The sequence below is a fragment of the Uranotaenia lowii genome, chromosome 1 (assembly GCF_029784155.1).
Source record: "Uranotaenia lowii strain MFRU-FL chromosome 1, ASM2978415v1, whole genome shotgun sequence".
Taxonomy (NCBI): domain Eukaryota; kingdom Metazoa; phylum Arthropoda; class Insecta; order Diptera; family Culicidae; genus Uranotaenia; species Uranotaenia lowii.
The window spans coordinates 189,514,668-189,531,458 of record NC_073691.1 but is presented as its reverse complement, the minus strand read 5'-3'; the positions used below and the strand labels follow the sequence as shown (position 1 = coordinate 189,531,458).

The following is a 16,791-nucleotide window of genomic DNA, read 5'->3' as shown; positions in this document are numbered from 1 at the left end:
ACCAATCACAGCCCGAAACATTACCCAATCATAAGAGAGCTTGTTTTCAGTCCGGCTGGGTGTTTTCACCACACACCACAAAATTGTCAAAAGAGGCAAAGTGAGAGAGTGTGTGGAAAGAGAAAAAAGAGCAGCACTCCAAGCGAAGGCATCGTTAATAAAATCGGAAGTGTTGACCGTAGACTTTTCCAAGAAGTGGTGAAAAAGTTCACCCCACAAGAAAAGAGGGAAAATACTCATAGAGGTGAATTTCCCCCTTTCAGCTGTCTTTCTTCTTCCTCCTGCTGCTTCACAGAGGGTGAACCCACTTGTTGTTGTTCGGCGGCCACGTGTTTACATGCGCGTGTTGTTGCTGTTGCTCGTTTGCTGTCGCTACTATGGCGATGGAAATTATTTTCGATCCCTGGCTGCGCTCTGGTGCGGAAAATGAGGGAAAATTTTCATCATTTCCACTTGGCAATCGGTTAAGTGCGGTCGTGTTTTTCCTAAAAGCTGGTGGTTTCGCGGGAACTTGTGCAAGTGAGTGAGCTGTGTGCCGGAATTTGGCTCGGATTGGATTCGGAATATCTAGTTGGGTTTAAGTGTTGTGGTTTTTCGGGAGATTGTGGGATTAAGTGAAAATGAGTTTAACGGCTGCAGGTTCGTCACCGGGATCGACCCCTTCCGGTACCACGAAATCCATGGCTTCGACTCCGTTTTCGATAAACGATATTCTGACGAGATCCCGGGTGCTCGGTAACGGTGACAGTGATCGACGCAGCTCGATAGAATCCTCCGGCAATGAGGAGGACTTCAACAATTCATCGGAACTCTCACGGTTGCAAAAGTGTTACAAGGCAGGGTCCCTGGATCATAACGATTTCTACGGGAAACTCAACATCGCTGCGTACTATCATGGAAACAACAACAACCACAATGGCTTCAATCTGTCCAATTTGCATCCGCATCTAAGGCGAGGTTCGTTAGAATGTTTTATGGTTCCTGCCGGCGGCGACCGTTCCGGATCCAGTCCTTCTTCCAGATGTCCAGCTGGCACCGGCACGGATTACGAGGAAGAACGTCGCTATGAACAGCACATCTCCAACAGCTATCACAAACCACAGCAAAGGAGCGTCGTCGGAGGAGGCCGAAGCGAAAGTCCCCTTGATATGCGACGATCCGCCGAAAACGGAATGGATTCAGGTAACGTAGCAACCGCGCTTAGCCGTTCATATAAACAATTAGCCTAATGGGTGTCCCCGCGTTCTCGATGGCGCGCGATTAATGGTTTCTTTTGAAAAACATCCTGAAGAAAAGGTGCTTTTAGTTGAACCGAAGTACGGTAGCTTTGACGAACTAATGCGAGTGGTTGTCTTTGTTTGTCGAGTGACTGAAACTCCACCGGAAGGATGTTTCTTTGCCGCCATGAATAATTTCGGGGACACGTGACATAATAGACTACATAAAAAGGGTTCGAAGTTTGTGCAAAGTAATCATTTTTGTTCTCCATTGTGTGGATTTAGTGAAAGGCTTTCGATTGCAGCGGCGATAATTTGCTACGGTACCTGTCCCGGAATTGTGTCCCATTTTTTTTTTTTGCGGGAACCGGATATCGCCCTATTCTTTTAGAGATATGGAGTCACTTGTTCTAACTTTTTGGCATACAATGCAATGGTTTAGAGTGAGAATTCCAGATTTTTCTATTTACTTTAAAAAACTAGCCAAAACCGTTCCAATTTCCAGTCGAAAAACTAGGCAATTTCCGGGCAAATTTAAACAAAATTCTAACATAATTTTAAAAAATTGTAAAGAGAAATATAATGGGAAGACACATTTTTCGGAAGGGTAGAGCAGCATAATATCTCAAGCTTTTATACATTCTTTTATTTCTATTTGGATTAAAATAACTCTGAAAAATAGCTTTTCGACCCAATTCGGGATGAATCATCCATCCCAAAGAATGGAAATCCCCCATAAAACAGCGTTTGAACCTAATAGTCATCTTAACCTGCTTGATCATTATTTTTAAAAAAAATACCGAAGCTGTCTTCTCACCTTGCACTCCAATTTCATTTAATTTTAGTTGTTCCCTCGAAACGCTCCATGATTCGATCTTATCACAAGCTGTTCATCAAACATTCTCCTTATTTGATAAAGCATTTAGGCTGTTCTCGTCACTCCGTTTCAAGCCATCCTCTACTCGCTAAACTTGTTATCTATACATTCAGGCTTTCATCTCAACTTGCTTGAATTCTTAACATAGTCTTTGAATCCCCAAACGCGAAAACTTCGGATTTCAGCTGCATTGGCAATAGCGCACAGGCTGTCCTCTCAACGCACCCTTCATTTTCAAGTCGTCCTCTCGACTCGCTTAAAATTTGCTCTGGCGGACCTTCCAGCTCGCCTTCTTGTTTTAAGCTATCCTCTCAACTCACTTAAATTTGTAATCTAAACGATCAGGCTGTCCTCTCAACTTACCTTTCAGTTTCAAGCTGTCCTCTCAACTCGCTTAAAAATCGCGTCAATATGCATTGGTGGTCCTCTCAACCCGCCATCCAATTCCAAACAGTCTTCTTAATTTGCTTAAAATTGTAATCAAAACGCCAGGCTGTCTTCTCAACTCACCTTTCAATTTCAGGCTGTCCTCCAACGCGCTTGAAACTTGCATCAATATGTTCAGGCTGTCCTCTCAACTCGCTTGAAATTGTGATCAACGGTCTCAATCTCTCCTCACGTTTCTTTTAATTGACGTTAGCGTTAGCGTTTCGACATAATTGACGATGATTTGTTGAATTGACAAATATTGTACTGATAGAAGCTTCCTATTTTAATGAATGAAGATTAATTAATAAATGTAACACACATGTTTTAAGCAGACACGAAGGCCATAAGGATGGTAAATTATCGTTAACAAAAAAAGAATACATGTTATTGAAAACAAACCAATGTCTTAGTATTTTTATTAAATTTCGCACAATTTTTGATTATGTACAAATTTTCCTGTATTCTGGTATTCTGCGATCTGGTTTTTAAATATGAAGGAGTTATTTATTGCGTTGAAGATCCCTCCTATTGTGGCTCCTTCAACCTTCAAACCTCAAAGTTATGTTTAGACTAAGGTTTAAAGACATTTTGTCAGCATGAATCCGAGCCGGACAAATTCAGGCTATTTTATCCTTGAACCTGGCAAAATTCGGGCATTTTCTTTTAAAATTATTGACCAAATTCGGGAAAATTTGGTCACAACCCGAAACACACTCAACTATAACCCAGAAATAAATCGTTTTGGACGCATGAATAAGATAATAAATATAAACTTTTTTTTTGTTCTACTTGCAAACAAGATGAATAAATTCGGGCAAAATCCGGGTCTTTTTCCAAATTTTGTATCAAATATCCGGGCAAACCTGGATAAAACCAGGAAATCTGGCAAGCTAAGTTTTGACTCAAGACAATCTAGAACAGTGGTTTTCAAAGTGGTCCGCCCCCTTATGGGCGTTGAGAGCTTATAAGGGAGCGGTGAGCTCAACTTTCTAATTTAGGGGGTGTTGAAAGAGCTCATGGGGCGGTAGGGTAATTTTAAATATTCACTTTTTACCAATTACGGAACAACTTAGAATTGGAATAACAACGAGTACGTTCAATACCCAACAATAAAACGACTTTGAAGAACTCTGAAAACCAATTTATAGCCAGGTTAAGGACAAATATCTTTAAAGTCACAAAGTTGTAAAGCAAGTTTTTTCCTCTGTACAGCCCGGTTTACAGTTCAAGTGAAATGAACGTGAAAAATCTTGTTTTGTCAATAACTCAAAAACGAGACACAAACAGCATATGTGACATGGTGGAGTTGATGGGGAATGGTTAAAAGATTAAATCCAAGCCGGACTCGCCTATAGAAACTTTCTGCAATTGGTTCTAATTCGATCCCCCCGGTTTTCACCGCGGGTATTTCATCATGGCAAGGGAATCGGATTAAAAATAGTTCTATAAGGTTTAAAGGAACGAGCCTAGCTGGCATTTCATTTCACCATTCCTCATCGATTTCACCACGTCACAAAATCTCGTTTCGTCGCTATGTTGAGTTATTGATGAAATGAGATTTTTCACGTTCATTTTCACGAGAAGTGTAATGGGCCTTAGGACACAATCACAGACTTTTTTTCTAATTGTGACAGATTTCGTATTCTGGTTTTGTAAGTTTATTTTGGGTTGTACTAAAAAGCAAAAATTTTGGATAGCAATGCTTGAAAATCTTCAAAATGTAGGTATTGCTAAATAATGACTTATAAAACTTTCGAATTGAATCAGAATAAAAGGCAAATTTAATAAGAAATGGGTTCTGTGTACAAAAAATTAGATATGCGATTTGTTATTGGATAATTGTTTTTTTTTTTACTTTTTAGTATTTGTATTGGAAAGTACCTATATATTTGTTTAATTTCAGTCTTGAAGTTTGATTTTGAATAGATTTTGAGTTTTTCTTGCTACAATTGATGGTCATGCGTTGACATTTCGGTCTTCTTCAGTCAATTATTATACTTTTTATATGTGCTTCATTAAACGTTTCAGATCAAAATACCACTACGGCTAGGCCAACTATGTGATGAAAATCTAATCTAATTTTCCTAGCTATGAACACGTTCAAGAGAAAATGTTTGCTTGTCCTCTCTGCAAAAATGAAACCTTTCTACGTTTTTTTTTTTCAATTGGAAAACCAGAAGGGTAGCCCAGTAGTTTAACCATTCTGCAGGGACCCGAGCTTCATTCAACACATTCGAAAGAAAGAAAATGATCCTGGTTTGGAGCTTAAGAAACAGTCGAAAGAACCTGAAGTGAATTCGCTTTAATTATATTTAAATTCAGAATTTTTGAATTTTCTTTCCGGTTATAAAAACTCATCTAACCTACATAATTTTCCTCTGCATTTTTTATGTCATTTACTAGCGTCCTCTACAGAACCATGAGTAATTTAATCTCAATCTAGATTGGAAAGTACCTATAGATATATTTTTTTTTAGTCTTGAAGTCCCGGATAAAACCAGAAAATCTTGAATGCTTACTTTAGAGTTGAACCCCTCAAGCAAATTCCATGAACAGCGAGTTCTTTTTCCACTCCAAAAATAACTTTTATGATAGTTCAATCCCCCCATGAAGATTTTTTCACATAAAATTACGAAAAATCACTTAACCTTGACAGTGTTTAAAATTAAGTGTTAGCAAGCAAGTCAGAAATTTGACTCGCCTCCGGCGAAATTTTATCTACCATCACCCTTGGCTTGAGACATTTCATCAACACATTTAAAATCCTTTTAAATGTTTTTTTTGTTCAAGTTCAAAATACTACAGTGGAATTTTGCAATCAACCCGTCAATTGAAAATGAAGAAAAAATGTAAACTAAGATACCTAAATAATTAATAAAAATTAATACCATTTTCCAAACAAATATAAATCGTTAATTTTTGACGTGATCTGGCATTGTTGTTTTAATTAAGATTTTTTTTTAAATCTGTGTTTCCGAAATATTTGTTCCAAATTGAAATTAAAAAAAATTATAAATGACTTACCGGAAATAGCATTAATTCGAAACTTTCATGAAGATTTGTTTTAAATTTTTTTTTTATTTTATCAGTAGGATTTTAAATTTTTTGAGATCGAGTGATAATCATGATATAGGAAATTGTGTTAGAAATCAATTTCGACATTTATTTTGTATTTTTGGTATTGTTATTATTTTTGCCAAAATTTGAGTTTCGAAAACCCATTGACGGATCCTTTGCACGGGCCTGGCCCAATCCATCTCCACTGATGTTCCCGAATCTCGATTTCTAGTGCCTTTTGATGACACCGGCAATGTATTTTCACGTTTGAGACCGTTGCCAAGCCACCAAGCGCGGATGATGTTACACAGGAAGTAATTCACCAAAACTTGAAGTTTCGTACCCGTAAAACTAAATATACAGATTCGAAGTTTGAGTTGAAGATTCGGATTTTCGTTTGTAGAGATGTTCCGGAAACTCGCAAACGCAAATTGGGCCTTTCTAATCCTAGTCTCGATGTCTTTCTTGGTTCCACCATCAGGTGTTATCTGGCTACCAAGATACTGGAAGCTTTCTCAACCTGTTGTCCAACTACCACAAAATTGGATCTCCATCGACTTGGTCTTTCCGACTTTGACTTTGAGACCTGCTGCCTTGGAGCTTTCGGTGTGGTCGTCGAGATTGCTCTGCATATCCGGTTGGGTTTGGGTAAAACAATATCGTCAGCCAGGTCAAGGTCGTTCAGTTGCTCAATTGTTGAAGGATCGATCCAGTCAAGATCTCATCCATAACTATGAGGAAAAGTAGCGGTGACAAGATACATCCTTGTCTCACTCCAGCAGTTACCGGAATTGGATCAGATAAGACACCGTCGTGCAGGACCTTGCTAGAAAATGCCTCGTACTGTGCTTCGATGAGATGGATAAGTTTCTTTGTGACTCCTCGTCGTCTAAGAGCAGCCCAGATGTTTCGACGTTCAGCCGGTCAAATGCATTTCCGAGATCAACGAACACCAACAGAAGAGAGTCCTAGATTTCGTTGATTTGTTCCAGTATGATTTGTAGCGTTGTGATGTGGTCCACACATGATCGTCCGGATTAGAATCCAACCTGTTGCGTGCTCCTGGTCCTGTTTAGAATTACTTTGCAAAGTACTTTGAGAGTTATACACATCAAAGTTATGCCACGCCAGTTACTGCACTCGGTCAGGTCTTCACGAGGACCGGGAATGTTGCAGTATCCCAGATGTCGGCAAAGGGACGGTGCAACATTTGTGCTGACAAGGCAGGTCCAGCTTTGAGCATCTCAGCAGGAATACAATCGATTTCAGGCGATTTGTTGGACTTCTATTTCAGCCAGCGAGGGCGCTTCCGAGTTGACGCCATTAATGAGACTTACTGTTGGCCATCGCTATTAGTGACTCAGAAGAGTTGCTCAAAATGCTCAGACCAACGTTTGAGCTGATCTGTTCTACCTGTCAACAGCTGACCTGCTCGATCTTTCAGCGGCATTCTTGCATTAATCCTTGTACCATTAAGGCAACAAGAAATATCATAAAGTAATCGGATATCTCCATTAGCGGCGGCTCTTTCTCCCTCTTCGGCTAGGGAGTTTGTCCAGGCTCTCTTGTCTCGTCTACAAGCTCGTTTAACTGCCTTTTCCATCTCCGCATATCGTAAGAGGCGGCTGCTTTGGCTGACCCGGTACATGCCTGCTCAATTCCGACTTTCGCCTTTCTCCGATCATCGACCATCCTCCAAGTTTCATCCGACATCCATTCACTTCTTCTTCCACAAACTTAACCGAGAGTACCACGGTTCGTCGTGATTACATTAAAAGGGCATTCTTGATTCCACACCACTGTTTTTTCCACACACCAAAATTTCACCCAAATTTTGACAGATCTTACTGGTTTTTCTTAAGGAGTGAAAGAATTTCGCTTCTATCGCTTCTGGCATTTAGCAATCAACACATTAGTATTTTGATTATTTGCATCTAGCAATCAACACATTAGTATTTTGTTTTTTTTCTCTCTCTCTCTCTCTTGCAGACAGCGACTCTCCAACACCCTACAGTCAGCTGTCGATGCACGGATCCCACGCCGATGACCTGCCCGCATCCGGTGGCCGCAAGAAACGATCCCGGGCGGCCTTCAGTCATGCCCAGGTCTTTGAGCTGGAGCGTCGCTTTGCCCAGCAGCGGTACCTTTCGGGCCCGGAACGATCCGAACTGGCCAAGAACCTTCGGCTCACGGAAACGCAGGTAAAAATCTGGTTCCAAAATCGACGCTACAAAACCAAACGGAAGCAAATTCAGCAACACGAAGCCGCCCTTCTGAATGCAACAAAACGAGTTCCTGTTCAGGTTTTGGTCAGGGAAGATGGAAGCTACGGTCCTGCGGCAGCGGCTGTTTTGGCCGGACAACCGCACTACGCTTCCGGACTGGATCCGGCACTGTTGAACGTCTATCGGCATCAGGTAAAATTGGGCTCCTTCTTGAAAAATTAACAAAAACCCATAACGGTTTTGCCTTTTTTTCTCTTTTACAGATCCAAATGGCCTACGGAATGCCGGTCCCCCCGATGCCGTTTTCCTACTTCTACCCGTCGAAGCTCCATGCCGGAAGCATTCCGGTGATTGCGGCTGCTGCAACTGCAACGCAGCAGCCAGGCTCCAAACAGCCGCTCAACTTCTCCCGCTCCCGGTCTCCACCGGCTCCGGTCGGTGCCTGTGCATTGGATTCCTCTTCCGAGCATGGACAGGAACCACGCCTGGGCACACCTCCGGGGCAACGCCTCAGGAATTGTTCCCGCAGCGAGGACGAAGAGATGGTTTACGAGAAGAATCGACCGGTAAGAGCGTCTCGAGGGGGCGAGTCACGTTCCCACAGTCGTTCCGAGGATTGCGAAATGGTTTCGGTGGGGGAGGAGGAGAACGAAAATGTGGAAATCGATTGAACTCGTTACTTTTTCGCGGCTTAGAAGAGAGGGAAAATAAACCAAAGAACCGTTCAAAAGTACTTTTAAGTGTTTAAGAGTGTAGTTTTAGTTGAAAATTGTAAATAGTCCTAGTTTTTAAGACCACTCAAATGGAATCAAACATGGCAATAAACGTGAACATTTCAATCTATCAATTGTTTGGAAAGTAGGTTTTCCTTAATTCCAAGACAATCCGAAAAAAATATGACGGAAAAATAACCACATTGGAGGTAAGTTTAAGTTTTTCGCTATCACTCTCACCCAAGTATCAATTTAGGTTCTATAAAAACAACAAAATATTCTATAATTCTTGTACAGGGGCGGTCCTAGAGTTGGCTCTTGGGGGGGGGGTGATTTTCCAAATTTTCAAAAATCAGTCAATAAGATGGATCGTAAATATTTGGCGAAAAAACGTTTATTTTAAGAAACAGAGTGGCAGAGGGGGGTGAGGGTTTTACAGTTGCAAATAAAACATGTATCTTGTAGGTTTGTAATTTGAAAAATTTGAAATTAGAGAAAAATAGTGAAAACTTCTAGCAAATTTTCTCAATAAACTTTTTTTGATATCCTTTTATAAAACAATCTGCGAATCTCAGATGTTTCTGCGAAAAAGTTTAGATGAAAAGATAATTTTCGTAATTTTTACAACTGGTAGTTTAAAAATTATAACTTTAAGAATTATTTAAGGAATTTAATAAAAATTAAACAAACATTTTGGTAGAAGAAAATGTAAAAAAACATCTTCAAGTTATCCACTATATTTTTACTGGGCATCTTCAAATCAGCGTGGGACCCTCACCAAAATTTTTATGATTCTCATTTGCCACAATTCCAAAACAATTATTTGAGAAAAGTGTTCGTTAATAATTGCTGTGAATTAAAAACTGAATATTTAATTGTTTTTCTGAGGTATTTTGCTGATTTGTTGTTCGAAGGTGTCGAATTATTATTAATTCTTGTTCCAATTCTTCAATTTTCGAATAAAGGTTTTATTCTAAATAAGATCATAAAAATCATATTCTTGGATATCAGGCTTTTGGAACTTCATTTTTATTTGTTTTTAATTGAATTTCAAGCTATCATACTAAATTTTTTAATGTTATTGTAACTGAATCCAAAGAAATAGTTACTAATTTGCGACGAATAATTTATAAAAAAAGCGAAAAGTAGTATTTTTTCTTCATGCTTTCAATATTTCCAAACTATTTGTATAATGTTTGAATGAAATAATCAGTTAATTACTACGCTGGATTTCTACTCAAAATTTTAAATATTATTGTGAAGATGAGCTAAAACAGTATCGACGATATAATTGGTGAATCCTGAAATCCAGCCTCGTTGTCAGAAAATTACAAAAATGTCTTCCGAATGTTCAAGTTGTGAAAATGCCTTGTTTCGGAGACAATAGTCGGAAATGACAGAATGGTGTTATCTCACCTGGGAAAAAATAAAACATGGGCAAGTGTTTCGAGCCTATGGTTTAAAAATTATTTTTTTAAATAAATTTCTGAACTCGATTATTTATGAGATTTCATTTATCACCTTGGAAGTAGTATTTACAGTATTTTAAGAAAATTTAATTGGTCTCTGAACAACTTTATCGTAACCATTTCTTACTTAATTACCTTAATTTTGAAAGTTTAAAGAATGTTTTTTTTTATAAAAACTATTGATCATTGTTAAAATTGTTTAATTGTGAAAACGGCTCAAAATGTATGACGCTTTACGAGCCAAAGATGTGTAAATGCATAAAGGCTAATGAAAGACGTAAAATATCACAGTAAACGAGCCTTTGAAAGAAAAATAAATGATTAATTAAAAAAAAAAACTGTAAAAATCGGAGCTTGCAATGAAAAATAAACCGAAAAATGGAAATGTAGTATTTGATGTAGGCAATAAAAATCGAGTCTGTTCAGGTGGACATCTAAGGATGGGAAGTAGGGGTTGCCAAATATCCACAATTGTGCACGGAGAGGTAGAAGGGGGTAAAAATCTCTCTCATTTATGGTCGAAATAAGTTTGCATGTATTTATTGAACATACCGAGGATTTGGTGAACATTATCAAAAATGATCAGACTATAGCTAAAGTTTTAACGAAGTATGTCTGAAAAAAACATTTTCACTAAATATTCAAAAAGCGAAAAAAAAACTCACGAGCATTAAAGATAATTTATCAGATTAGTGAGACGTTGTTTAATGACAGAAATACGCACTAAATTAAATTGCATGTTTCGCATGATCCCTAGCTTTTTGCCGATACACCATACTGAAGGGTGAGCCCAAACTTTTGATCGATACTTAAGTAGCTATTTTATCTAATAAAAGCACTATGGAAGTTTTTAGCACAAAATTTAAAATGAAAAAAGATTTAAATGCAACTCAAATTTTTAAAGTCGATCTATCCAACCCTGAACTGATCGGGTTTAAATATAAAGTGCGATTATTTGGAAATTTTCTAACTTTAAGCCAAGTTTAAGTCATATTATGTTGACATATACATTTTGCCAATAACATACGAAGCAGGGTTTTTAATCGACTTAGATCAAAAGAGATGCAATATGTCATAAGATGACTGAGATATGGTCAAACAAATTAGCTTTTTTGAGGGGGTGATCCCAAACTTATGGCCGGCAGCGTATATGGTCATCAATCTCGAATTCAACGGTGTAAGTACCTCAACAAAAGTTATTTGGTGAAATTCGGTCCAGGGAATTGCAAGTTACAGCTGTTTTAGTTTGGCGGATCGACTTTTTTTCAATTTTAAGCTATTAAGTGATTAATAAATTCCATTATTAAACAAACTCCCCACGGAGTGGAAAAAATTGAGAATTCGGAAGTACACCTACTAGGAAAAGTTCTTAGTTTTTATATAAAATCCAGCGTTTACGAGTGCTTCGTAACGGTTTTTTGCCGCTTGGGGGGGTGATCACCCCGATCACCCCCCCCCCCCCCCCCCCATAGGACCGCGCCTGTTCTTGTAAGGTCCATAATGAGTTAATCAGATGCATATGGAAGCATTGAGCGAACTATGCTGCAATACACACTTTTTAGGCAGTACACATCTTTAAACTCCTTTGTTATGCGAAACAAGAAGCCAAGACTTCTAGACGCTTTATCGACGATGTAATTCGTGTGAGTCTTAAACTCCAGCTGATGGTCTAGGATAACGCCCAGATCGTTGATGTGGTCCATCCGGGCGATGGTTTCGTTTCCGAGAGTGTACTATGCGTGAAGAGGGTTCCGTTGCGAGAAAAAGAAATGACCGCACATTTGCTGTGGTTCAGAGGCAAGCAGTTGGTGTCACATCAGTGAGGAAGGTGTTGAACTGCTTTTGCAAGAGATCGATATCGTCTTGGCCATTGATGATGTGGAAAAGTTTGACGTCGTCGGCATACGCAAGTTTTGTGCCGTCCAAGAGAGTGAGGAAAAAAATAGATGACAAAAATTATCGGTCCCAAGTGGCTTCCCTGGGGCACACCTGAACAAGCGGAGAATTGTCTTGAAAAGTAATATCCAGTTTTCACTGATAACTTTCGTCCCGTTAAATAGCTTCGAAACCAGCTCATTAGGGATCCCCAGAATCCTAAGCGTTCGAGTTATTAGCAATATCGAGATTTACTTTATCGAAAGCAGCAGACAGATCAGTATAGATGGCGTCAGTATGGGACTTCATGGTGAAGCTATCTAGCACGAACGGTGTAAAAATCAGCAAATTTGTTGTCGTGGATCGTTTCGGCAAAAATCCGTGCTGATCGTTGGAAAAGTATTGCTTTGAAGACGAGAAAATCGGATCCAAAACAACCAATGCGAACAGTCTGATATTCCGCGGTAGTTGTTCACATCTCTCTTATCTCCTTTTTTGTGAACAAGGAACATGTAAGCTTCTTTCCAGAGCGAGAGAAAGACTGCAAAGTCCAGCGCAGCTCGAAAAATACATATATCTAATAGGAGTCGGCAAATGCACTGTGCACTGTCTATCACAAGTTGATTTGGTTACTTACTGTGTGCTAGTTTGCTTTCGCGATTCACGTTGTATTTTGTCCCGAAATTTGTCCTGGTGCCATCCAAACCAACGTTTATCAGTCCCCGGAGTCTTGAACAGTGGAGGATCTCCCGGGAAACGTTCTTCCGTCCCGGTAATACCCTCTAAAGACCGCATTGTTTTTGTTGTGTTTCTGTTGTGTTTTGCTTCGCGCGGTTCTCAGAAGCAGTGAACATAGGACCAGGTTAATCTATGCGCTGTCGTCTAACGTAGAAACAGTACTGGACAAAATAAATATTAGCGGTGCTTTGGAATTTGTTCGAATCTTTGTCTTTTCGAGATAATGGCCAACATGAAGGATAAAAGCATTGTGGAGAGTGCCAATTAGCGATCAATGACCTCGAGCCGCTAGGTTGCAGATTCTATGGGAATTTCTTTCACATCAGCCAGCAATGTTGCAGATTCAACAATCGGCTTAACAGCTGTTTACACAGGGTAAAGTTATGTTTATCTGTACCCCCTGTCGTACGGAGCTAAACTGCAGAAGTATTCGCTGCTATGTAGACGATTTGATCGACCGCTCCGCACCGAAAACCGATTACCCCGATATTGCTTTAGACAAGCTAACGCATCAGCTCGACCTTTTGTCTAAAAATGTCGGGTTGGTCTTAAAACTACGCTGTAGCCGGTGGAGATAGTTCTGGTAGCAACGCCTACTGCTTTTTTTTGTACGCCGTGTTCAGCTTGCGGTATCCTTCCTTTGTGCAGAGGTACTTGTGCTTGCTGAAGTTTCGAAGAGCACGGTTTTAAGCCGTCTTCAGTTGTCGCAGTTGATTAGTGACCCAGTGAGATCGTGTGTTGGAGAGTAACCTACGATTCGGAACATGGCGGTCTGTTGTATAACTGGAGCTAGTATATCTGGAAAAGTCGCAGTGGCTGCATCGGGATTAGACATATCGAGCTCCTCGAGATAGCTTCGTAGTCGACGTTTTTGAAGTCCTGGTAGAAGGGAGCGGTTTCCTCTATGGAAGCGTTAATTCTAGTGACATAGAGTGAGAAGACTAAAGCTGGCTGATGAGAAACAACTTAAACTAGAGGAGCAGGAGCTGAAGCCTTCGTTTATGAAGCAGAGGTCTAGCATCTGGCCAGGAGTCGCGGTGCTTAAAGAGTCCAAGAAGATGTTGGAAGCTGCCGAGAAATAGGAGCGCATAGGATCTGGGAACAAAAAGCGGTCATTGGGAGGGCACTATTTCAAGCCAGGCATGTTGAAATCACCGATAACAAGTATGTCATCTTCGGGAGGGCAGATTGAGCTTACTTTGGATACGCACCGCAAGGAAGATTCAGCTACAAATAGGTCTCTAGAGCGATCAGGAGGTACGTACATTCCGATCACCGAGATCAATGTGGGCCCAAAGAAGCTCCAAATCGTCCCAGGAACTGTCTTCGATAAGCTGAGCTGGGAGTTTAGAGTTGATAGCCAGTAAAACTCCGCCTTCAGTTGACTTTTTGCTGTTAAGGGGGCTTCGATCGCAACGAAACACTGCATAATCTGGGTCGATAATTGGACTTGATAAAGTGCGGTGTTTCTGTACACATGCATTGATACCACCAACGTTCTGGTAGTAAACATTGATGTATCGGATGCAGAACGAGAACGAAGATCCCTGGAAATGCAAATTCCATCACGCGGATATGGACAGTTGAAAGTAGCGTACTTGCTTGAAATCGCAGGCTGGAGAACCCCTTCACCACGGACGAACTCAGGGCCGGGACGACTGTTGTCGCTGGCAGGAAACGGCGCGACTGAGTCGAAGGGCTCAGAGGTCTCCGGTTGCCTGTGAGAGCGGTTTGGAGAACCCTTTCGCCACCAACGAACTCAGGGCCAGGACGACTGAAGGAAGATGCAGGCTGAAAACAGCGCGACTGAGTCGAAGGGCTCCGGGGTCCCCATAAAGCGAACGTCGCTGCGTCCTGGTGCTGAAACCCAAGAAATTGCCGAGGTACTGTGTTCGGGTGAAATATTATCACACATGAGTCGGGTGGCTTTGAGGCCTCCCAAGTGCCAAGTTCGTTGCGTTCCAGTACCCAAGAAGCACCTTCCGGAATCGAAGGACCATCACAAAAAAAAATCGGCAGGGAGCTACGGTCTCTTCGTTGTTATCAGCTAAGGTGGGAACTGGGCGAATTCCAGCAACTGAGATTCCTGGTTCGTCTTCTCGGGGGCACCGTTGTGGTCGTGGATCGAGCAGTGTTGATTATACTTGGGTTGATGGCGTCCGCGGCTGGCTGGATAACTTGAACCGATGGGGCAGGAGTCAATGGCCACCGGATGAAGTTTTTTGGCTGGTCCACGAATTCACGGAAATGGATTCCCGTAGGCCAAGTCAATGGACTTAACGCGACATCTTTAACTGCTGGATCTAATCCGATTTTGAACGAAACGAAATTCCTGGTGGAGCCATCCACACCTTTTTTTGAGAGCAATCCCTTTACATCTACCGCAAAGTTAGGACCAGGCAGCAGGATACAATTTTGCTGACATCCTCATCCGTTATCTGGGGCTGAAGGCCAGCTAAATAAAGCCAAAACTTCGGTATCGGGGGAGGAGGTACAAGGAACGGAACAGAAAGATCACTGAGATCGACGGACTTGGTCCCAGTCAATGGAGACGACACAAGTAAAAGACCGTCATTGCCACGGCAACGTTTATAGTTCGATGATGGATGCGCTTGTGGTGTCCCTTTTAGTGGTGGAAACGAGTGTATCGTCTTTGGAGGGTTTTGCATAGAGGCTATATCATCGACCTTTTTCGATAATAAGTCGAGCTGGAGCGTAAGCTTATCGAGAACATTACCAGGGTAATCACTTATTGAAGCGGGATTATCTTTCTTCAACGCAAAATCGTCAATATAGCAACGAATGCTACGCCCTGTTGCTGTGATTGTTTTCTGATTGTTCCGGCTCTAGTAAATAGAGATAGAGAGATAGGAAAAACAATAATTCGGAAGGCCAATGCTAGAAAAGTACCAATTTTTCCCAAATTTTTATGAATAAAATATGTTTTGTGCTCTACTGGTTTGACCATTTGCTAAAATTGTTGGCTATTGGATTTTTTTTAATATCAAATCACGATATTCGTTGGTTGATTTATGTTTCAAATTTTCAGGAAACCAAACCGCATTTACACACGATCGCATGGAAGAGAAACATCTATTTCAGAACTCTCTACTAATCGTTGGATGTTAAATTTTACCAGAACGAATTTCCCCGCACTCAACAAGCCACTCCATGGTCCATTAATTCTAAACCTATCGGAAATTTCAAGGGCCAACCGACTGAATTTCAGAACTCTAATCGCCATCAATCGACAGTTTGCAGGCCACCGGTCTCGCTCCTCCGACTATCTCGGGCAGAAACTTTGCTCTAAATTTTCCTCTTCGGCAAGTGGAATATGATGATTTCGCATTTCCAATTTTATTTTATTTCCTCTAGTAGTCAGAATCGATGAGCTCGGGGTTGATTGCGATTTAGGTTTTTTCTCGTTTTGGTTTTACGTTCATGCTCAAGATCATCGCCACCATCATCAGTGATCTTCGGCTCTCACTGAAGTGGCCCAGGTCCAGTACTTTGGCTTCACTTAAGAGCTAAACTTATTCCCGATTTCAACTGAACTAGATTGCTGGTAGCTTCTACGGAGCAGAAGAGGGCGATTTTACAGCTTTTTGCTACTTTTCACCACAATTGATCGTGAGGTTTCTTTTTTCCAGTTTTTCCTTGCGTAAGGTCTCAAGAGCCGCTTGATTTACGGCACTCTATCGAGAGCTTGTTGTGATGAGAATCTCTATTTTGAGCAAAAAATTCACGTCGATGACTGCCTGACGTATGCTATAAACAAGTGAGAATTCCAAGGTTTTAACTAATTACCAACCTAATGCTTTCGAATCCAAGTTCTGACGAAAGGAAGAAACAACACTTGGAAATCTAATCCTTTAGACGATGTTTACACTACTTACCCGGTTTACGGTAAGTTTAGAAAATGTAGTCCACGACGTAAACAAACACTTCTTTCAAGTTGAGATTGTTGTTTGGCTGCCAGTCGACAACAAAACAGATGTCAACGAGAAATTCCGAAGCCTACTACTCCATCTGATTGTGATCCCATAACATGGCTTCTGTCGTCAAGAAAACAAAACACAAGATTTCCAGCAAAATATAGCAAAGTAGGTTTACCACACGCACGCTCTCTCTTGCTCAGTCGCATCTTGAGTCCAATTTGACAGATGAGGCGTCTAAATGGCCACCGCACTT

The 16,791-nt window shown here is 40.8% G+C and overlaps 1 protein-coding gene across 1 annotated transcript; it reads left to right on the top strand.

Annotated features, from left to right (window-relative positions):
- Positions 1-510: 510 nt before the first annotated feature.
- On the top strand, positions 511-8,592 carry LOC129739416 (homeobox protein bagpipe-like). Its single transcript, XM_055730866.1, has 3 exons — positions 511-1,182; positions 7,570-7,997; positions 8,069-8,592. The coding sequence occupies exons 1-3, from the start codon at positions 621-623 to the stop codon at positions 8,474-8,476; spliced, it is 1,398 nt and encodes a 465-aa protein (XP_055586841.1). The 5' UTR covers positions 511-620; the 3' UTR covers positions 8,477-8,592.
- The last annotated feature ends 8,199 nt before the right edge of the window (positions 8,593-16,791 follow it).

Excerpts from the sequence above, each read along its gene's own strand:
- LOC129739416 (XM_055730866.1), top strand. The coding sequence starts at position 621 with ATGAGTTTAACGGCTGCAGGTTCGTCACCGGGATCGACCCCTTCCGGT. Across the intron at positions 1,183-7,569 it reads CGAAAACGGAATGGATTCAG|ACAGCGACTCTCCAACACCC; the intron begins GTAACGTAGCAA and ends TCTCTCTTGCAG. Across the intron at positions 7,998-8,068 it reads TGAACGTCTATCGGCATCAG|ATCCAAATGGCCTACGGAAT; the intron begins GTAAAATTGGGC and ends TCTCTTTTACAG.